This window comes from Tympanuchus pallidicinctus, unplaced genomic scaffold (assembly GCF_026119805.1).
Source record: "Tympanuchus pallidicinctus isolate F22 unplaced genomic scaffold, pur_lepc_1.0 scaffold12, whole genome shotgun sequence".
Lineage (NCBI taxonomy): Eukaryota > Metazoa > Chordata > Aves > Galliformes > Phasianidae > Tympanuchus > Tympanuchus pallidicinctus.
In genome coordinates, this window is record NW_026294637.1 from 13,220,775 (window position 1) to 13,244,779 (window position 24,005).

Consider the following 24,005-nt stretch of genomic DNA (forward strand, 5'->3'; position numbering starts at 1 on the left):
TAATAGCAAAAGAGACTAAATAGAAGGCTTACCCCTATCCTAGGCTCACTCACAAAACTCCAGCAGAGCAGATCTCCAGAAGAGATCCTTCCCCACTGGTAGCCAGCTCTTAAATAGGTCTAGGAGAGGTGCAGCCAGGCTCCACCCCTTCTGACAGCACAGGTGAAGGCAATTCACCTGTGCTGCTCTGGCTGACTCATGGCTCACCTCAGGTTCAGGCTGTGACCCAGCAGTTCCCATACATAAGGTCACGTGGAGAGTCACATGTGATGTGAATCTGCAGTAGGGCTTCTTTCTCCACCTGGTACTCCTGTCTCTATCTAATTGGATTTCTCACTTTTCCATTTCTAAAGCCAGGTGAGTAGGATTGCCAGCAGTAAGGAGCTAATGTTTGAGGAGCTAAGCCTCCTATAGAACTGAGGTCTGTCTGCTAGAGAAAGGTAAGTTAGTGCAAGAGTAATTAGAAAGCAAATGAAATAGAACCCAGGGTCTCCACAGAAGACAAATAAAAAACAGACACAAAAACCCATGAAACAAACACCAAAACACCCAACTAACCAAATGAAAAAAGACACGTAAAGCAAAAATGCTGCAGGGTAATGAAGGAATTGTCAGCCATTTCATGTACCTTTGTGATTAACTGTTTATCTGGTGATATCATAATTGTGGGTAATTGAGGGTTTAAAAAAGAAATATAGAAATTATTTATATATAATAGTATATATAAAATATACCATTACTTTCTTTATCCCTGTATTGATGGAGCGTTGACGTTATCATGAAATTCCTTGTATATCCCCTTAATTGGAACTGATTTTATTGTTGTGTTTGACTGACAGCCAGAACTGAACATGAAAAAGAAGGATCCTTTCTGCCCTTCCTCCCACTGCACATATTGAGCACGTCATCTGCAAATTCCAGCTTTTCAAACTCTGCTGAAAATGTACACTGGAAACTAGTGAGAGTGCTGTGTTTACATCCAGTGCCAGCTAATGCCATTCACACCCTCACTACCTTGAACCTCCCTCTCTCAGATAACAACAGTCACCTATTTCCCCTCAAAAATCCACGAAGAGCAGAGCAGACCAAAGCAATCAGAGCTAGGTGTTCAGCCCAGCATCCCTCCTCCTTCCAGTGCACCACTTAAATGTCAAAACTGTTCTGTCCACATAAATACGGACTTTTGAAGAGCTGTACGCTAACAAGTGATTCGCAAACATGCAAGTCCAAATATCACCAGTGGCAAATAGAGGCAACAGTGTTAATTTCAAAAGCTGTTGTTCAGAGTATTATTAATAAAGGGAGGTTAATGTCAAGTTTCCAAATAGAAGCTCAACAGCTCCACTATATCAGAAATCAGTGTCGACATCAGGTTGGTAGGGCTCACGCTGCTCAGCATTTTTGTTCACTGTGCTTCTATTGTACCCTGTGTACACAGGTTGAAAAAAGTCTTAGGGAGGGCACCAGAGCTGTGATTATTTAGTGACAAAGCCTGCCTTTTGTAACTGACCTTCTCTATAAAAAGAAAGACAGCATGAAAGGGATAAGTGATAGTGTTCCAATCTGTATGGTCTTTCAATACATGCTTCCTGCAGTGTCTCTCAGCTCTATCTGTGAGCTCCCAATAGGCAGTATAGCCTTGCAAAGGAACACTGGAAGAGAGGACTCTCCCACAGATAATGGAGCTGTGTGGTTATCCAGCAGGAATGTTGGCAGAGAAAACTGTGACTCCCCATCTTTGTTTTGAATAGGCTTCAAGATTGATATCAGAAGTATCCCTGGATAGCTTGTGAAGTACCATAACCTTGAAAGCTGCGTGGAGGGTGAGGCATATGTAATTTGGCCCATCTGAAAGAAAACAATTTGTTACTCAGAACAACAACAACAAGAAAGATGATTAAAGAAACATTTTGGAGCACTCCTGTGTAAAACAACTTCTTGAAGAATTGTTTCTGAACTGTGAACTGCATGATGTTAGGTATTGAGAGTGTACTGAGACATACAGCATTTGGTTGTTGCTTCTTTCTATGCTCAGTGTCTCCTTCCAGAGGATGCTCATGCAGTCATTTTAAATACTTCTCTGCAGAAATCCAAAGAAGTCTATTGATGTTTTCTTCATTTTCTGTTTTGAGACAGAAAACAGCATCTCAGTGGTATAGGTGTTTTTGCCTGTTAAAGCAGTGGAAGTCTTACAAGTCAAAAGCAAACCTTTAAGGTTTTGTCAGAACCTCTAGCTTCACCTCTGCTCTGAGCCTCCCCTGTTAAGATATTAGAGAACACCTGAATCAAAGGGAATCTAGCTGAACAACAGATAGATAACTTTCTTGCATGCTGCAAGATAAGACTGTGAAGGTAAGAATGTACAGGAATCTCTGCAAACTAAAATATTCCATTAACAGTGAAAATGGATGGAAGAAATATGAGTTAGTTACTTCAGCATCCTAAGCAACTGGTCTGCTGATCTTTGCTGTTATAGCTTTCCAGGGATACTGGGAGAACATCTGAAGAATCTAACTGTTGTAAGTTACAAGAGATTAATGAAGTCCTAGGGAGATGGTACTTATGCATCACCCCATTTGTTTCAGTTTTAAGAAGCAGTTTTTGTAGGCAGCCGTCATCCCTAAGTTCTTCCAAAATCACCGAAGAAGGAAAAAGGAGAGGAGTTCCTTTCACTCAGGAAGCTCTACCTTTCCAAGATACAATCAAAATGGAGGAGCTGGAGCAAGAATGAATAATAATGTAGCATCTTTACATTTTTCTCATTTCAAACAAGGCATGTCTGTAGTTCTGTAAGCTCACAGACTTCTCAGAAGAGACAAATCACCTTTAGGATTCTTGTTGTTAAAAGCCGAGAATTTCAGGATGTAATTCTTCATGATGTCCAGAACCAGCATGACATTGTATGATCCAGGACAGCTTACACAACTTGTGCAGTAGGTAGACATTCTGTCTACATCATGCACTGTGACATTCATCTCACTTCGGAAATGAAAGGAGATTCCTGCTGAGTAAATTAGAATCAGTGGTAATACAGCTGTTAGCTACAAACATTTGTTTGGCATGAATCAATCTCAACTCTCCTGTAGTTTGCTTTGATGGTCTCTCTTGTATCTTGTTGACTAACGATGAGATCATTCTTTGTTAATCTAAGTGCATAAAGAAAACATTCTGCCAAGCAAAATGCAGGCTCTTTTTTTTTTTTAATGTTGTTTATAGGCCTTTTGTTTACAGAGTCATCCAGAACAATTTATTGTGTATTTATTTGGGTTACTTTACAGAAGTGCATGAACACAGACCTAAATCCTATCTTTAATCTGTCTGCCTTTTAACGGGTGGTAGTTTGAACAAAGTGGATACCAGCCACTTAAGATAAACTTCTAGTTGGCAAGGGCTTCAAATGTTTTGTGTGCTATCTGTGATTCTCATCTCGAGAGCATTTAACAATTGGAGAGAATTGCAAGCATCTCTGATTTGGAGGTAACACATTGTTTCTGAACAGAAGTTATTAGAACTCATTAAGCTTTTGGAACAATTTTTTTTTTTTTTTTAATCCAGCCAGTTCCTTAAATGCTTTTTTGTTTTGTTTTGTTTTGGTTTTGTTTTTCCAGCTGCACAGTTTCTTAAACTTCATAATAATCTGTAATCTTAGGCCTCAAACAGATTATTCCTAACTCTTCCATGTGCCTCAGGAATTCATAGATACCCATATTCTGTTCAAACGGAGCACACACGTACAGGTATGGCCAGACAGCTCACAGCAGTCAAACTGAGACTCTGTATTCACATTCCTGAGTGGAAATAAAGGTATATGAAGAATAAAGCAGCATCTGAAAATGTATTCTCCCCACTACTTGTTGGTCTTTTCCCTTTTGCTACTTAGCAAAATGTCTTTTGTACAAAATGTAGGAGAAAAATGAAGAACATCTTTGCATTTGTTAACATGTGTAAAAACTCCTCTCATCAGCAGCTGTCTGGAAATAAGTTCTGCTGCTTCATTTAAATCTAAGGAAATAGAGACCTATATAACTTCTGTATGTCTGAGCCCTGCAGCCCAAGAGCAGACATCCAGAGTTTGAATCTATTCTGAAGCTCAGAAAATGAAAAGGACTTAAGTAAATTGTTGCCAGTAAGTCCTGCAAAAGAATTACATTTTTAGAGGAACTTTAAAGGGAGGGCATAGAGGAATAGATGGAACAGTGAAGAAGTTGAAGCAGAGAGGGTCAGAGGAAAATGGATAGGCACGTACAGTGAATAACAGGGATAGTATAGGAGATGGCTGAGCTTTGCAGAACCAACTACAAGGTCCTGGCAGGCAAGAATTTCACCCTACAACTAAGGACTAGGAAGATCAATGAGACATACAGTAAGAGGCAATGTGATACTAAATTGTGTATGATCTTTCAAGGAAAGGTAAGAAAGGAATGAAAGCCAGTGTTGACACTGTCAGACTGGCTGGAATAAAGATTGTTTCTGAGAGTTTTATTTTCACGTGATTGTGGAAGATGAGGAAAAAAAACATGCCAGTGACGCCTGAGCTTGCCATAATTAAGGAGTCTCATGGATCAGCCCTGGTTTGCTACAACATCCCAGTAAAAATAAATGCTTCTGTTAAAAAGCTGCTGAAGAGTATGAATCAAAGCAAGCAGAGAAGCCAAGAAAGCTGTTGAAATTTAAGGAGACACAATATTTTTATGCTTACTTTCTTACTAAGTATGATTTTCTTTTTTTCAATGCACCAGCTGTTGAAGTGAAATTCATAGCTGACTGGGTTGGGGGCCTGCAGAACCCTCCTAATGAGCTGTGGAGCGATGCACCACGGGATACAGAGAGGAAGTGATCCGTGGGGGTATTTCACAGGGAAGAGTCTAAGGTAAGAAAGACGTGGAAGACTACTGTTCTGATGTGCATAAGCTAACCCATAAAAGGGAGTGCAAGGAGGAAAGAAGGAAGTGGAATCAAGCAGTGATGAAACCACAAGAAAACAGGTCTTTTCAGATAACTATTTTTCACCTACTATTTGAGGAAAAGTGAATGAAAAGTAAATAGTAGTTCTTAATTTTGAAAGTGTTGAAGAACCTGAGAAAAGAGAGAAATAGAGACAGGGAGGTCCGTCCAAACATAACTTTTCTTCTCCTAGTCAGAGTTAGTTTTCTCCCTAGACTTACTGATCTCCTTTAAAAGCAAACAGTTTCCATCACTGTTGGAAACACACACTCTAAATTCATACAGTTCAAAATCTGTGAAACTTTTGGTCCTTCTTACAATAATATGAAGGCAAATCTTGAAGAGGTTGCAAGGATGGCCACTGGTAGCTATTAATTACAATTGTCCACATATACTTTCAGGCTCAGGAAGTATTTAAATTACTGATTACCAAAGGTTATGAGGGAAAAGCATCACTCTACACATGCTTTGTTCTTCTGTAAGCAGTCTGTTCCTGGTTATGTTCTGAGATAAGGTACTAGGCTGGACGGGTCTTTGGTGTGGCTGTGTCAGGCTTTATTGAGATAAGGTCATGAACTTGGCCTTCTTGCTGTTATTTCTTTTGTATGTGGGTTGGAATCAATACATCTTGTAAAACATTAGCATTAATATTATTTGTAGGAAGAGCAGCCTTTAAATAAACTCCTCAGGACATGATGATGTTTTTTACAGGCAAATGGTGAGTTTTCAGTAGTCACAAACACATACTTGAAAGGTAAAGCATTTATATATTTTTTTGAAAGAACTCTATGGTAAACTTGAGAAAAAAAAACCCTGCTTCAGACATCTAAACTTGAAGATCTTCAGTACTGTACTGATAGATTTTTCTGTTAATCCTCTCATGTTGAAAGTACAAACTGCCTTAACTAGCATCCAGACAAAAGGGGGAAATAGAAGTTAGTATCATTCTATTTACGTATCTGATGGCTATCAGAAGTCCTCATCACTGTAAAGTACTATTGACATACTTCAGAAAATACCAGAGACAGAAAATATTTGCATTCTTATTTCATTAGAAATTGAAAACTACCTTGGAGAAGTCACACGCTCTACAGCTCATATCAGAGCATTGTTTTTGAATTGTACAATGTTGACTCGCTGTTACAAAAATTCAGTGTTACAGGAAATCAGAAACAATATGGTATAGTTTACACTAACTCTGCATTAAAATGTTCCATCTGTTCTTGCTTTTGGTTCTTAGAGAATGGCTTTTTCATCTCTGTAATGCTTTTCACTTCCTATTACTAAGGCTTTTAAAGGTAGGCACTGAGTTAGTATAAAACCCACAGCTTTCGAGTTTAAACGCCTATTAAAACTAAAGCTGTCTGGAACTACAATAAAAATTTATTTTGGCTACAAAAGACAACTTTGAAACCTAACCCATCTGTATTTTTCCTCCTCCAAACAGAGCAACATCCTGTATCATAGAATATTTAACTTAAACAGAGACCGCATATCTTTATGAAAACAATTGTTTCAACTTAATTTATGGGGGGTAATCAGCTCATATTAAGGTTTTCAGTACTCCAGGATGTTAATATAAATTGGTTACAGAACATGTAATAACTACAGTAATTCCTCCAAATCATCTGAAATCTGCTGTTGCCATTGATTTGTGTATAACCTGCCTATGTTGTAATGTAAAGTTGCCACAAAAATTCAAGTGCAGCGGCATGCAGTAGTTTCAAGTTAACTGTGCAAATCAGGCATACAGCCAAAGTTACATTTTACTGATAGTCTGCATTCATGTGCATTGATTTCCAAACAATTACAGGATATTTCCACTAAAATTATTTATTTGTAGGAGTTGATCTAGTCTTTGCAAGCCCTGGGCACACCAGGGAGACATGCCCATGTATCCAGTAGGACTTTCTGATCGTTTTATTGACTCACTGTGAAGTGCAGCATACAGCCTGCAACTGCCACGAGTGGGAGTCAAACATATCAAAGAGAGACTGGATCCCTGGGGTTGAGCTCCCTCCATAGAATAGTTTTGACAGATTTTGCATTGAAAAGGGCCTGTTTTTAGCACCCTCTAAATATAACCAGCCCTGAAACTCCCACAGAGATTCCTTTCTGTCTGCCTTCAGAGGATGAGATAAGGCTCCCTCTCCTGTGACTTCAGTCTGGAGTACCTCTATCATCCCCCCCAGCCCTGATAACAGCTGGCTTTGCACATATTTGAAAGCAAGGCATGATCTAAGCTGAGGGATTCGTTTCTCCTTCTGTAGATTACAACTTTCTTCATCTCAACTTCCTTTCTAACATGTGCATCTTAGAATCAGTGCAAGACATTTTGGCAACCAGGAGGCAGCTGGCTCCCTTCAGTTTTTTCCCCATCATTTTGGGAATAGACATCTTGGACAATTTCCTTTTACCCCACAATCCTTCCTTTTTAGACCATTCAAGTATATTTGAATGTAGCATCAAAGCTGAAGTGTATTTGCCCATTTGCCCTCTTCCTCTCCCCGTTTCCCCATGTATGCCAAGATACACAAACTGTGGATGCTAAAGCAGAATTTATGTATGTTGTGATATACACTGGATGTTCTGCTTACTTGCATGTGATTCACATCCTCATAAGCCCACAGGAAATCCCAGCAATGTTTTTGTAGCCATATCTCCTGTGCTGAGGTGCTGGGCACAGCAGGGGCTGGAGGAAAAGAGCCATTTCTGCTTTGGATATACTGCAGTATATAAGCTTGGCTGAGAAGGACCAACCAATATTATTAGAATGTATCTCTTTTACTCAGTGACTGTGAAAAATGCAATGCAAGGACTTAATTCACATTTTATAGTAGCATACCTGTGAACACTCTTACCTCAGTGGATCCAGTAAACGCAATTTTATCAATGCCCACATGAGATGCTATTGCTGCACCAACAATTGGACCAAATCCTGGCAAAATATTGACAACTCCTGGTGGAAAGCCAGCCTACCAAAATAGGAACAGATGAAGGGAAGTGAGATTTATGAAACCTGACGGAGCATGTTAAACCAGGCATGTGCCAGTAGTTCCTTCTTCATAAGGAGAGACACAGAGACATTATTCCTGTCAATTATTCTTACCTCCTTGATGAGGGCTCCCATATAGAGAGCGCTGAGTGGTGTTTGTTCTGCTGGTTTAATAACTACTGTATTGCCACAGCACAGAGCTGGAGCAATCTTCCATGCAAACATCAGCAGGGGGAAGTTCCACTGTAGGAAAAAATAAAAGTTGATGGAAAAATATTGCAGCGGTGTTTTGTTTTCAAGATGTCAAGCTGCTACCTCACTTATTTCTCAGGCCTACCCTCAACATAAATCTTTCCCAGCACAAAGCAAGGATTTTTTTAATTACTGCCATTAAGAAAGTGGCAACAGTGACCTTCTAGTTCTTTCTCTTCAATTCAAAGAAATACGAGCCCCACACGCAGTCTTCACAGAAGAATCCTCTGTTATCTGTTCACTTTTTTATACACTGCTTTTTATTTCATTTACTTTTTTGCAGTTGGCATTTTTAATTCCTCTCAACAAATGTTCTTGTATATGTCCTAAGATATAAGATGTATATTCAACTTATGCAATCACTAAATGATGGAATTGCAATAAAATATAAATGTAGTGCTAGGTCAAAGTATTTCACTAATACCTTTTCTTAAAAACTAGTCTGCAGTTTACAAGAAAGGCATGAAAAGGGCAGAAAAAAGTTGAGAAAAACTGCTGAAGTAAAAAGTCAGTATCATTATTAATTTCAACTTCATTTAACTGCAGCAGCAGATGTAGTAAATTGTATTGATTTGGTTTATAGACAAACTGTGGGTAAAGATAACAGTAAAAAGTGCTTCACTTTCCAACCAAGGCCTGATCCTAACAGGCTAAGTGGACGGTCACAGTGATTTCAGTGGAAATGCCAGAGTAGTAAGATAACTGCATTTGCAGAATCACTTATAGAGGCATATAATAATCTCCTTTGGAAAGAAAATAGAAAGTCTCAGTCAGCCACTGGCCAGAACATGTTACTTGCTGATGCATATCAGCTGCCACTCTCATGGACATTTCTCTAGCCCCTGGCTAGCTTGAAAAAATACACAACTGTCTTCCCATCACTGAACACCCAATTTTTTACTCCCTCAGTTGTTTATAAACTCCGGAGACAAAGTGATGTTTTAATTCCATCTCCAGTATATAAACCTAGGAGGGGAGCTATTGGGCCAACAGCATGCTGACAGCCTGCACTTGTAATGCTATTGCATGGAGAGCTCTGACAAGCTTTATAGGGTAGTATGTAGACCTGTTTATGCTAAAAAGCTGCCAAAGAGAATATGTTTTGATGTAAGCTGGGATATGAAAGAGGATGAGGAGTTTAGTGCTAGACTTGCTGTTTAATTTTATTTTTGTAATAACATATTTGCTGGTGTAATGGTTAAGTGCACGCAGCAGCCCTAGGGCTGTACTGTGCCTGGTAGCTGTGGAGGAAATATGTAGCAGATTAGCAGTAGTGTCAGAGTAGATGTGCATGACAGCCATCTTGAAGTTTTGTAGGAGAAACGGGTGAAAAAGAACAAGTGTGTTGGATGGCTGAGTACCTTGGACAAAGAGTTTTACAAATCTAAACTAAATAAATCCTGCCTGGCCAAATTTCTTCAGCAGATCTGTCAGTTATGCTCAGGGAGACAATCCTAAGAGATGTCAGGCAACTTTTGGGTTATATATGTTGAGGCTGCTGGTTTGCAAATGCTGTATCCATGTGCTGGACTGAACAGCGGGCACAAAAGTAGGTGTGAAATCATTTACAAGGATGATTGTAAGTCAAGGTGGGATAACGTGGACGTGGCTGCAGGATGGGTGTAGCCACAGGCTCTCTGATTTTCTGCGGCGTGCTAAACACAATAGCCATCCCTTAAATACATGAAATAACAAGCAATTTACATAGACAGAGAAAAAAGGCTAAGCACTGTTAATCTCTTCTGGCTACTCCTCCTTTAATGGAAATGCTGTGTGTTGCTATTTGGTGGTTTTGTGGTTATGAACAAAATGAAAAACATCAACAAAACTTTCAGAGAATGCCTTGATCAGCTCCCCAATGCTTTGTCAGTACAGTCATACGGTATTTTAATAGCGATATGCAAGCCCCCCACTGAAATTTCTGCCAAAGTCAGTTAACTAGTTCTGAAAATGTTAACTTTCCAGTGTAATTCCCATGTTGTGTCCACCAAGAGTGTGTTAAGGACATATATTGGAGTGTAGGGGCAGTATGTGATTTAATAAAATGTGTTTCTCTCTCATAACAAGTAAAATAAACATTTAATGTCTCCTGTTAGCTACATGATTTTAATTGTAATGATATGTCTCCTGGAGTTTCTTCTGCTCCTCCAGCCTTCTAAAAGGAAAGAATAGAATTAAAATGCATCACATTCTCCCAGGAACTGAGGAGCCTCTTAAATCACAGTAAAAACTAAATAAATAAAAAGACTGCCACAGCAAAGCATCAATTTTCCATAAGTTGTGTGAACATCCATAACCACTGCCAGCTTATTAACACTGTGTTTTGCTTTGCTTGTTTTAATCATGAGAGTTCTATGACTTGAGAACTTAACTCCTAATAACAGAGCCTAAACCCTATTAGCATGTTCAAATAAGCATTTGCAGGGAGGCTGTTAAAGATATGTCAACAATATGAGCTCAGCTTTTTTCGTAATGGAAAACACACATAGCTGAGGACCATGTTTTATGTGTCTTTAAAGAGAGCTGGTTCAAATGAAAATAAATAGAAGGCGCTAGTAGAGATACTCACAGGGATGATCTGTCCACACACTCCGATGGGTTCATGTCTTGTAAACGTAAAATAATCTCCATCTGAAACAGATGAGCATGGTTATTCTCAAGTGCAGTTTGACTTGGCAGAACAAAAAAAAAAAAATAGAGGGAAAAAAGCTCTAAGGATCAACCTTTGATGGCAGTAAAAGAAATAAAGAACTCATGGAAATGTTTTTTCATGAGCCAGCATGGGAAACCTAGGTTCAGGAGCAATCTAATTGTTCTTTCTATGGAACAAAGGAAGCAGGCATCACATCAGAAACTAACCAGCTTTGTTCCTTGGGAAAGAAGACAAGCTGTACAAAAAAGGGCAGCAGCGAGGAAGACAGTTACCGGTCTCTGCTGATTTCAGGGTGAGCCAAGTGAACAGTCACAAAAGCAGTTACCTGGAAGGACTGACAGAATAAAGGTATACATACAAGCAGATGTGGGAAAAATAAAGCAGCACACTTCTCATTCATCTTCCATTGAAGACAAGGGGAGTTTTAAGTAGTGGAATGATATACCAAATTGCGTAGATTTGGAATGAAAATGGCAGGTCTGTGACTGATGGGTCTGAGCATAATTCACTGCAGAACTCAACACTAAGGAGGATACAGCGCTCACTGCATAGCTGTGCTGATAGCTGACTTGTAGAACAAAGCCTGCATCAGACGCTGCCTCAAGCTAAACATGCAGTCAATTTAAGTTTACAGGGAAAAACTGAATGCAGCAGGAAAACAAGACAACAGAGAATTTTCACAAACCTTTTGGTCAAGTAGAGGTGAAGAAATTAAGGGACAAAGCAGCTGAAAATTGGAAATTCTGAGCTTTTCTCACTGGTCTTCAACAGAAAAAAGAATATGTAATAATAACAAAGATGCCGGAAAAGCAGACTGCAGACTCAGAAAGAGCAGTTGTGGGTGGTATGAGGTTTGAGGACAATATTTAACTTTTTGGTCTGGTAGTTGTTTTTAAGGTCCTGATTGAACAAAAATGGCAAAAACAGTACACAGGAGTGAGATGTATCATTAGTTAAAGTGAGCACTGTTATGCTGTATCTGCAGTCCTTAACTAAAGAAAGCACTGTCGAGCACAGGGCAGCTTGAGTCAGGTCATGAAATAAACAGATCCGTGATTCGGGGTCAGGCCTGTGGTCTGTGGAAACCTTTCACATGGCCTGGCTTGCTTATAGCAGCCAGGTCTCTGTGCTGGCTCATTTTGCACAGCTGGTATAAGTGATTACCGTGGGGGTTGATGGAGCTTGTGCTCTCTGACAAAGCTGCATCGTGGTTGCTGCTTCAGCCCTTACTAAGTTTAAGTATACCGTAGTATGATGCATCCCCCATTGATAAACAGCAGGAAAACAATCTCCTGTGTCTCCTATGACTAACCATCAGCTTTGTTACTGTGCTTGGCCTGCACCCACACAAAGTAGAGTTCAGTCTTTGTACCTAAACTGGTTCTTGTAGCTGTATGAACTAGCTCAGGCTCAAAGCATGTCTAAATTTAGGTTGAATGTTTTTCAGTGAGGCTACAGCTGAAGGAAGGGTAAAGGCATAGGCTTTAAACAGCAGAGCTACAAAGACGATGAAGGACCTGGAGCATCTCCTTTATGAAGAAAGGCTGAGAGACCTGGGACTGTCCAGCCTGAAGAAGACTGAAAAGGGATCTTATCAATACTTATAAATATCTAATGGGTGGAAGTCAAGTGGATGGGGCCAGGGGGTTTGACCTTCAGATGATCTCCAGAGGTCCCTCTTCCTACCCCTACAACTCTGTGATAGGATGAATGTGCACTAGGCCAATAATGCTTGTCATCTAGAACAAAAATATTAATGTAAAAAAAATCATTTCAACGAAGTATTGTAGAACAGGGAGAAGATAACTTGGTATCCTACCACAAAAGAGGATTTACCAGGACAGAAAATGATGATGGGGAGAAAGGCAAGAGGAGGAAGAATGATTGCGATGCTTTCACTCCTGTTATTACTGTGCAGGTACATGTGCTTTCCTTCACATGGCATGAGAGTATCCAGGCAGCTTGGGAGCTATAGCCAGCCTTGTTCAATATCAGGTGAAGACCTAACATCGTGATGGAAAACATTTTAGGAACTTGCTGCACTCTTCTCTGTTTTCATGTGGTGACAATAAATGTATTAATCCACAAAGTTTCTTGATTTTATGTAAAGACTTCAACTAGGGTTTGATTAGAACTAGCTTGTGTTCAGGTTTGCTAATTTTTGTACATCCACTTTACAGAATTTACTCAGTAGATTTCAGAGCTAGACTCGCTACTACATCAGCTTGAAGCCAGAAAGAGAGCAATTATGAGACAGGCAACAATAGTGTGTAACCTAAACAAGGAACAGAACAGAGGGAATAGAGAAAGGAGTTTTGTATCAGGTGAAGGAGAAAGAAAATTGTTTCCTTTGTGTCAACAAAATGTCACTGCACCATTTTGATCTCCGGATTCTAGAAAACGTCCCTGTGGAGATTAAAGTAGTTGTTTCACAAATCACAAATCACAAATCACATGATCAGTATGGTTTTTAAGTTATCTTTTACAGATGCTAGCAGTGGTTCACATACCATAAGAAGACTCATCCAAGTAGACAGAAGTAAAGTAGGAGTAAAAAATAATATAGAGGCAAAAACGTTTAAGTGCTCAAGAGGCACATACATAAAAGAGTCAGCTAAAAATACCAGCTTGTACGTGGTATTACTGTGAGAGGTGGATGGTGACAACAGTAACACAGCTATGTTAGCACCGTATTGACTTCAAATTGTCACTCCATAATCATTGCCACATGTCTGTGTGCTTCACAGCACAAAGTTACAGATAAACTGAATCTGGTTATCACGTCAGACAAATTGTACTTCTACCAACTGTGGGCAGAACTTTCTTTTCTGACAGCAATAGCTCCCATGCAGAGCTGCTTGTCCTGCTCTCTTGCACTAGACTGCAGTCAATTGCTCTTTTTGACACTTACTTCCAAAGCTCATCATCCACAGAGTTATTATTCAGACAAGATTATTGAGATCTCTTTCTAACAACATCTTTGTGAACATATGTGCCTTCAAGTTATGCAGGTGCTTCTGGATACCAAAGACATTTCTAAGAGTAGTCTTGTCCATTAATGTAAAATAAGCTGTTACCATGGAAAAGAACTCAAGTTTGATAAAGTGAATCACTTTTTTTTCTGAACAATGAGAATAGAAAGCTTCCTATGCTCAGAAATGAAATAGGAGACTTTTAAAACTCTGTAGAGTTTTAAGATACAGCTCATGCTACTGATGCTTAGTCTATGGTGCTATTGCCTTGTTACTTTCAGCCTTCTACTAGCTGGCAGCCGTAAGCCTGAGAGGGTTATGACAGTCTGATTCCACATCCAATCCAAACATTTATTCTAAAAGGTTTACTTTTCATTATTTTAATATTCTCAGCTGATGTGAATTAGCATTCTTTAGGCCTCACTGATATTGATCAATTTGCAGCTGCTTAGCACCTGGCCCAAAGATCTTTAATTAGAAACTAAGCCCACATATAGGGGTCTCATTTTGGGGCAGCAATATGTTCCATAGGTGAGTTTATTCACATTTCTATCAGGACTCTCCATCTCAGATGTTTTATTTGCATCGCAGTCATAATATAGGCACATGCTGCATACAGTAGCACACACACACATGTGAGGAGAGCAGATTTGGTTCTTTAAGCTATACCATATTATATGTTATATTTAAAGATACACTTTCACTTGCATTCAGTTTATTAGGTTAACAGCTTTTAGTGTAGCCTCATTCTGTTTTAATTTAAATCATCAAGCCTAACAAATGGGAGCAAGCAAAGGTCAGTCTGAAGCTTTTAGCAGTTTTGGGACCAAAAGGAATGTGACTGTAAAAAACACTTCTGTTTTCTACTTATTTATCACTTTCCTGTTGTTATTTTAGAGGAAAATAAACCCTCAACAGAAACAGATGAAAGATTGGGATGTTTCAGATTTATTAACTCACTACGTAGAAACAGAAGATTTAGTTTGGATTTCGGGTTTTTTGTGTTGTTGTTGTCATTTTCTTGCTTGGTTTCCTATAGTGAGCTGATAGGTGACTATAAAGAGCACTGTTGTTTAACACTGGCCTTGCTCTGAACTAGCTTTATTAGAATGGCAAATTTTATTATCTGAAACTATTATCTGGCATACAGAGGAGTGTTAAATCAAGAGGAAGAATTCACTGATACCCTGAAAATCTGAGTAGTGTGAATATCAGAAATCATAATTATGTGGCTCGTTACTGGTAACTAAATCAGCACTAAAGTTTGCATCCAGGAAGGTCTGCTGAAAATCTGATCTCTCTCCCTGTCATATCACCCATCAAAACTGAGAAATTCAGGAGTTTCATCTGTTTCACTATTTGAGGTCAAGAATAAGCAGAGAATATTTATTCTCCTTCAGCCAGCAGTGGCTTTTGGTGATAGACCTAAATCCATACTCCTGCAGGGCTTACAAGCGAGAAGGAGGCATTCCCTGACCAGGGAGAAAGGGATTAGCAAACAGGATATTTGCGGAGTGTATGAATTTATGGTGTGCTCTGCACTTTTGCATGTTTAAATACAAAACGCAAGCAGCAAAAGCAGGATTTGTGAATCTCATCCCAAATGGCTGTGGAAATCGTCATAAGTCCTTACAGGAGCATCGATACCAGAAATACTAATACTGTCATTTCTTTGGTGGAAATACATGAATGATGATAAACATCAGTCAGTACGCACTGTCGTTTTAAATGAGCTGAAACACCATGATGATTAATGTGGCAGTAAATTGCACAATGTTTGCCTCGTTTCTGCAATCTTGTGGTTTTCTGTTCAGAGGCAAACTACTGTACTGCAGATATCATGTTACATTATGTAATTTTATAGAAATAAATGGGTAGCGTAAAGGTGTCTACTGTACAAAGACAACAATGAAATCCATTTACTTGTGAGTGGGTTTCCTCATCTCCTTCAGTGTCGTGCAATAAACATACATGTGCAGTGAACAGTGTGCATGATGAAGCTGAAAAGAATCCATAGAATGCATATTGGTTTTCCTTACTGCTTTTCCCTAAATTTATTTTATGTAGTCAAAATACAAGTTATTTATCTTAATGACTGCACCTACATAAACCTGTTCTTTGCTATCATGGGTCATCTTGCATTATTATAGCAGTTGGCACAGCTAGACCAGACTGCGAATCTGCAAATGAATTTCTTTGCATCAGAAAATTCAGCCTGTGTTTGTTAAACAGCTGGGAGTGAGGAACAGGAGGAAACGACTTGTTGAGCAAAAGTAACAGTAAGGATTTTTCTTATCTTTTCACCAAAAATAAATAAATAAATAAATCCAGAATAAATTTCTTAGCAGTCGAGAAGATTACGCTCATACATAAAACATAAAAGTCATCCTACTGCATGGTGTGAGGAAGTATATATAACAAAATATGGGCGTACAGCTCTATAGTAACCTTGCAAACTCTTCTCAAATAGTGAATTTGGATCCAGTGCTAGTCTCAAGTAAAGCGATTTGCACCAGCAATAATACAAGAAATATATCAACTAGGTAAAGAGCTAAGCACGTTGTTTCTTAAAAAGGCAGTTAACGTTGTCTTTTCACGTCAGGTTTATAATAAATGAGTTTTCATGTTACACTATTTCAATGCAGAGGTTTTAAGCCATCTCCTTCTCAGACTGATATATGTCATAGAAACAAAACATCATTTTGCATGTGCATGTAGGGCAGAACAATAGCATGTGATTTACTCTAACCCTCTCGCCAACTTTTAAACATCTGCTTCAGCACTGATAAAACCAATGTTAACTCAGCTAGGAAAAGCAAGTTCTTTTCTGCCTTTCATACAGCTGTGATCTGTTAATGCATTTGGCCATCAGAAGGTTTAGTTGTACAACAGTACCATAATCTCGCTTACCTACAGGTATGGTCATCCCATGGATTTTGTCTGCCCAACCAGCATAATACCTCAGGGTTTTTATGACTCCTTGGAGATCTACATAGAAGGCTTGGAGGAATGGTTTGCCACTGTTCAGTGATTCCATAGTCTAGAGGACAAGAAAAAGTTGATATATAAACAGAGTAGCATTTTTAGACTATTGTCTTCAGTATTCACTGTCCAACAACTCTTCAGTCACGACAGAAAGATTTTAATGAAGACCAACCAGTCACTCTAGCATAATCTTAATCCAGACAGTTCAGAACAAATACATGATTCCCTTTTTTACTTCTTTTTTTTTCTTTTTTTTTTTTTTCAGTTGTGAACAGAAAGACTTTTTCCTTATGAACAAAACAAGAAGTTCCTTCTGGAGCATTCTGGGATTACTATGATTTTTAAGCATGTGTCTCTGTTTGCAATTTTCTGTCTTGTGTGTGTATCCACATGCATGTGCATGACTGCATTTTGGACCTAATAGCCACTGTGTTTGGTCCAGATATATAAATGCTAAATTGTTTTAATCAGGAGCCAAGATAAAAATGCCTGTCAAACTAGGTTCTGTTATGTTAATGATAACAGCTGAGAAGGGGCTCCTTGTAACCCTGTATAAATGATCTGAATCCATAAAGAGAAGAATGGACATATCCTTCTGTATAATTGATGTGAATATAAAAATTTCTCTGTATGGCTGCCAGGACTCCTGCTGAGGTCTGAGATATCTATAATGTACAGCCAGTTTATTTATTACCATCAAATAAACAAACTCTCCTCTAGGGAAGCTCATAAATTAACAGCCTAATGTCCTTACTTTTAAGTTAATATTCCTATTTTTAAAAGTATCTTATAAGTTATCCTCTTAGGGTTTCCTAAGATCATTTAGCAAAAAGAATCCAATAAAATGCCCTAAGATCTGGCGTGGCTTAACTGATTCAATGGCTGTCTAAAAGGAATCATTAAGAATGGGCAAAGTACGCCCATGTGTAACACACCAACCATCAAATGAATTTCTATAGAGAAGAATAGAGGCCTAATTCTGCACTGACTTACATCCCTACAAGCAATTAATGGCATTGCCTGTGGTGCAGTTCAGTAAAGAACTTGGCTCTGGAAATACAAATCAAATGACAGGCAGAGTAAAGTTGATTTGCTGTGCACTTCCTTCTCCCTGTGGCGATTTTACAGTATACACTGGTGGTAAGATGATTTAAATGTTGACAAAGCTGGAATTAAGATGTTCAGCAGCTTAGTTCAAAGTACTTGACATGCGGAAAATAACATTAACAATGCCACCGTTTATATGGCTTCACATGTGAGCTAAACAGTGCAATACTCAGAATTTCTTACCAGTGACAGTAAGAATTCTGTCCCCTATTTCCCTGATATCTGCACAATCACTTTACTCAGTCTTCTGTTGGTTATTTTAGGAAAGCCACAAGTGTATGTAATAGGTGTACACATGTGTGTGTATCCACACACACGTTCGTTTCTCTCAGGTTTAATTTAAAGCTCTCAGCTGAAAGACTGTTACTGGTTTTCATGCGCTTTGGATCAGCTCTCAAGTCAGTAATCTCAGATATCAAGCTAATTTTAGTTTTGAATATTCTTCATGTGAACACATTTACGAATTAATTTGCTTGCATAATGTAGATTAAACAGGTGATCGGATTGTTGATTTTCACGTGCTACTTACAGCAAGAATTGCCCTGTCTCTTTCGACCAAGTCTGCTAGTTTATCCAAAAGCTGGCCTCTTTCCGATGCATCCATTCTCCTCCAAACTGAGCCTAGAGAAAAAGCAAGGCGAGCTGCTCTCACTGCTTTGTCCGTATCAGCCTATCAAGAAAGAAGAAATAAATAAAGGTAAATAATATTACTAGGGTTAAGAAATTTGTTGTGCAGCAATCTTTATCACATAATGGGTTTTGGAACTGGGACTAATAACTGTCCAACAGTGGTATTCTGGATCTGTTGCTTCATTTGTATATACATACATATAAAAACACAGGAATGCATCAATATGTATAAATATTTGATGTATTAACACATATATACCAGTTCATGTACCAGTTCATGGGATGCATTACCTTGTCTGCTTCCTGGATCTCACAGATCTGCTCCCCTGTTGCTGGATTGTATACTGGGAATACTCTCCCACTTTCAGAATTTTGCCACTCATTATTGATAAAAATCTAGAAAAGGGAAGAATAATCATCAGTACCTCTGCATAATCAGTAAAGCATACAACAGCAAAATCCAGGAAAGGATGTGCAGATTCTGCTTTAAAAAACGCTGAAGTTTCTTTATGCCTGTGAAAATTACAGTTTTCAAGAGCTCAAGCTCAGCCCGAGCCACTTTTTTTTCGTGTTCTATGGCAGTGTCACTGCAGAAGCAACATTAAGCTCTACAGAACTTTCGGCTGACGTTGAAATTTGATACAAGCACTGTAACAAATAAACTAAAGAAATAAGTGTTGGTATTAGAGAAAAAGCCTTGAAACTGCTGGAGCCAAGACAAGGGTTTGGAGTAATCATTCAGTACCCATCTCAGTAAGTAAACATTTGGTCATTGATACAATCCAGTCAAGGCTGAATAATCTCAAACATCACAGTTCTTCAGTACACAGTCAGTTGATTATGGCTACAGTGACGGCTTGCAGCACAGAATTAATGTATATTTGCTTGGAACAATAGAAATTATCAAATTATCTACTTGTTGACATTTTAATTGTCATGGGCAAATCAAATGTGAATTTTAATGGTGCTGACAACAGCTGTCCTGGGAGAGGTAAATGAATTAATTTAGAGCAGATTTTTACTAGTAACTCAGATATGCACATTAAGTTTTCTACTGAATTATTTTCAAGAACAGGATGCAACTTTTTATTAGCAAATATAAAATAAATCACTCTAGAAAAATGAGCAGGAGAAAGGTTTTTCCTGGTATTCACACTCTTTCAGTCCTTGAAATCTTTCTAAGGCAAAGAAAAGAGAGTATACAGAGTCCAAGCATCATATGAGGTCCTTGTATTTCAAGCGTCAATGTTGTTTTACTGTATTCATGAGATACAGCTTTAAATGTTGAAGGGGAAGTCCTGGCCTCATTGAACCAAAGGGAATTTTACCAATAATGAGAAGTTGCAACACCGAAGGGTGTAAAGAGTCTGTAAATGAAGAGATCACGGTGAGGATGGCACACTCCTATTTGCACATGAGGGCACAGATGTATTTGTAGAGTTATCAGACATGAACTTGCTCATCCTATTCCCCAAGCCAAATGGAAACCATGTAGTTGTGTTCTTCTCAGCAGGGCTCAGTATATTGCTCAGGCTCAGGGCCACGCTAACGGCACCGACTCTGCTGCTGTTTCAGAGCTGACTCAGAACATGGCAGAAGGAGCCTGTGCCTGCCTGGAAAAGCCTTTGGAGATACAACAACTGTGCAATGAAACCAATGACGTGCTTTTCCTTTAATGGTCTGTTTAATGGAGCTGTTTCTATTATGCATCCTTATCTATGCTTTTCACTCCAGCCATTTTGCTGTATGCCCTTCAATCCATTTCAGAGTTCATCTCTTCTTTAGTCCACCCTCCAGTCCCCTACCACACTTTTTGTAAAGGCCATTTAACCCAGGACCTGCTGCACTGTTTTCCATCTGTTGCTATCTTCATACTCCGTATTTACCTTGAACCTGTTCATGTCCCTGAACTGTAAGCTCCTCAGACTGTGGGCACTGCCTTCCTGCTCAACGATTGCAGTACTTTTCAAACTGAGCTTTCAGTCTCTGCTGAGACATTTTGGAGCTAACCCAGCCAAAATAAGGTAACAAAAGAGATGCCGGTACCATCTGTGGTGACTAACACCAGAAGTCAAAAATCCTCTGGTGTACCACGATCACTTTTTAGACTGTGTACGCAAAACAAAGAAACTTGGATCTGTGACCTTTGTGGAAGAAGGATTGTTACTAGGCATGCTTCCCACTCTGCTCACTGGCATTCACTTTCCATGTGAGGTGGGGGGAGCACACCGAGGAGGGAGGGGAAGGGAGAGGAGCTCACAGCTTCAGGAGCAGATGGCCAAAGATGCAAAGATGTTTGCTTAAGGTTACAGAACGTACATAAACACTTCGGTTTCTTATGTGATCTCTGTCTTGAAAGAATAAAACAGGTTGAGCAAAACGACTTAAGTGGACACAACTGCAGGTTAGTACTTTTCCCTTACAGAAGTGGTCTGTTCTTTTTTAAAGAGATTTAAAAAATGTTAACTACATTCTGCTGAGAGGAACACCTATCATCAGTTCTGCCTGTACACAGAACAAGTTTATGTTCTTAAAATAAGAAACCGTGCCTTGGAAGTACAAAAGAGTTTTGCAATACGTGTTGACTGGAACTACAAGGTGTATTTTATGGAATGCTCCATTTATTCTACAGATTTAGAAAGAGAATAATTACAGCAGATATTTCAGATAAGACACGGGAATGATCTATTTGGTATAAAGTTAGAGTTGAAGGCAAGAGAAATTGCTACTGTTAATGGTTAATGTTAGTTTCTTCCTGTTCCACTTTCTATAAACAAGGTATTGCCTATACAAGCTCATTACTGTAAACTGAGCACATTTAAATTGGCAGTAAAATCAGAGTATTTACTCTAGTGCACACATAAAGTACCTAGTCCCGTGTTTTGGAATGGTTTCAAGTCTTGAAATCCAGCAGCTGGCGGCTTTACAAGCAAAACCTTACACTTAAATAATTCATTTTTGAAAGTTTTAGGTGTTCTGTGTCAGGTAGTACCATTCGATAGATATTCCTACCATTAAGACTGAGATTCTTTTGCAATAAATTTGCATTCACAGGGGCTTTTATAACTCTTCCAGCGGTACTGACACCAACGGCTGTTGATTAAACATATATATCCTGTACATTTAATCTGACTTTCATTATGGCCACTTCGTAAAAATGCCATGAAATGGACAAGCGATGACACATTGCAAGAACAAGGAATCCCTGCAAAGCCTCAAATTGTTTTTTTTTTTTCCTCCCTTATTTATAGTGACTGTGGTAAAGGGTAACTCTAAATCAGGTAGAATATTTGACAGCAAATGTTCCTATCTATGGATTATATATAACCCATCCTAAACACCAGATGAAAAAGGGATAACCCTAGAAAAAAGAAGGGCTTGCTTCCATGTAAATCATGCTACAAATTGGACAACACCCAGTGAGTTCATTGTTCAACCTCAATTGTGAAGGCTGTTCGCATTTACTATTCCCCTGGAATCAATGTTAATTAAGGCTGACTGGGGCTATAAATCAGCCTTTGGTTTTTACAACTTAATTCAGCATTAAGCATATATATGTAAATAAAAGGTAACTGATTAACCACTTGAGTTTTCCAGGAGTTACTGAGGTAATCTGTTTGGGTTTGAGTCCTAGTGTTACCTTTTGTGGTTTGCACGCGGTGTGCCATGTATGTGCTCCATGGCACTGTGACTGGCTAAATGCTCAGCCCTGCATGCCCTGGCCACTGTGTGTGTGGAGTGTCAGTCTTCCCATGAGATCCTGAAGGTCTCTCAATGGTTTCTGTTCTTTTCCAAATGAGATGCACCTCCTTCCTGGTACTAACATCAACCTTATACACACACGCTCTCCCGAAACGCTTTTGTGTTTAGAACTCTGAAAGATAACAGTCCCACCGTGTAATTGCTAGTTTCAGAGTCTGCCTGTGGCTAATTATGTGCAGCCACTGTAGATTTCCTTGAGAGATGCATATGACTAATGATGGAAGCATCCCGGGCCATCACACAGGGCATGTGACTGTTCACAGCCTTTGAGATACCATAACACACAAAACTGAGTACAATGGAAAAGAACATTTAAAGCAATCATGCAAAGTTCCAGATTAATTTGAGACTCTGCTGACACATAGTTGGAAGGAAATGATACATCACACTTTGGATAAGACCTGCTGTTAAGAAGCATGGTGCACTGAGCTCAGGAGCATGTCGTATGCTCATTAGTTTAGAAATCAAGCAAAAAATAATTGTTTTCACCATAAAGCAAAGCACATTAGGCTGTGCAAATATACAATTACAATATCATGTATAAGTACCATCTGTCCCAGCTGGCTTACTAATAAATAGCAACTTAACGTTTGCTATCAAACCATACAGGTAAATCATTACAAAATACATTAATTAAGCATTTAATAAATAAGCATTCAGAGAGAAACTGATGTCTACAAAGTGAGGCTGAAGGCTATATTCTGTAATGCAGCAGTAACAAAACTTGGAGCGGGTAGAAAATAGACAGGATTTTATGTTTTCCTCACTATTTACCACTAAGAGTGTACAAAACAAGTACTGTTTGGCTGCCTGTGTAAGTGTAAAATGAATTCAAATTCAGCACAGCAGCTGAATGAGATTTGGTTTTCTGGCACTATCAATTCCCTCTTATGGTCACCCCAGAGCTAGTTCTGGATTTGGAAGGTGGGACCAATTTTTCAGTTCCCTGGAGATTCCTGCCTCTCTTTTTTGTATCATCTTCTCTAAAAACATGCAGGAAAAAAAGTAATTTGGGATACATTAAGTCAGAAGAGCAATCAACACAGGTGGCAACAATGTAACTTTTCATTTCCTTTCTTGAAAACATTCTCAAATGATGTGTGAGTGAAACGATGATCTGCATTCTTAATTCACTATTGCTTGGTGATGATGTCACCAGACACTCTTCAGGCTCCCCAGCTGTGTAAGTAAGAGATTCGGGCAGCAGACAGACAGTGGCCCAGCTTCCAGCTCTTTGGAGGTGGAATTATTTTCCCATGGATTTAATAAACAATGTTTTTTACTGTTGCAGCTCCAGAAATGTTTTTTGGTACAGGAAGAGGATTTTAACATCCAAATAATAATGGCTTCCCACAGGAGATATGGTTCTGGATGAATGGAGGAATGAATGGGAATTTCCTAACTCAATTGATTTAGTAGCTGGTTATAGCTTCATTCCATCAAAGATCTTTTTTTCATATGTGGCTTTCTCCTTGGAGAGCCTTTGACGTTAAATCTGCAAAGATGGGGGAGGGGGCATTAGATGCCAAAGTACTTTATAAAGAAATCACAGCTGTTCAGCCCTCAGCATCTTCTCATAGCTGGAGGCATTAAGAAATACAGAATGGCTTTTTGTGTATGTGAGTGTGTGATGGGGAGGGGGACACAACCATTTTAGAAGCATGCAAAAAATCCAGCAGCATCATTTCCCTTGGTAAATACTTCA

The 24,005-nt window shown here is 39.0% G+C and overlaps 1 protein-coding gene across 2 annotated transcripts in view; it reads right to left on the reverse strand.

The window, feature by feature from the left end:
- Nucleotides 1-24,005, reverse strand: part of ALDH1A2 (aldehyde dehydrogenase 1 family member A2) — a 92,956-nt gene that overhangs the window by 11,574 nt on the left and 57,377 nt on the right. For both annotated transcript variants that reach the window (XM_052672412.1, XM_052672410.1), the window contains 6 exons: nt 18,830-18,934; nt 18,438-18,578; nt 16,727-16,856; nt 10,761-10,822; nt 8,054-8,182; nt 7,806-7,919 (listed from right to left, as the gene is read on the reverse strand). In XM_052672412.1, coding sequence (XP_052528372.1) covers nt 7,806-7,919; nt 8,054-8,182; nt 10,761-10,822; nt 16,727-16,856; nt 18,438-18,578; nt 18,830-18,934 — 681 coding nt within the window. The remainder of the gene's footprint in view (nt 1-7,805; nt 7,920-8,053; nt 8,183-10,760; nt 10,823-16,726; nt 16,857-18,437; nt 18,579-18,829; nt 18,935-24,005) is intronic.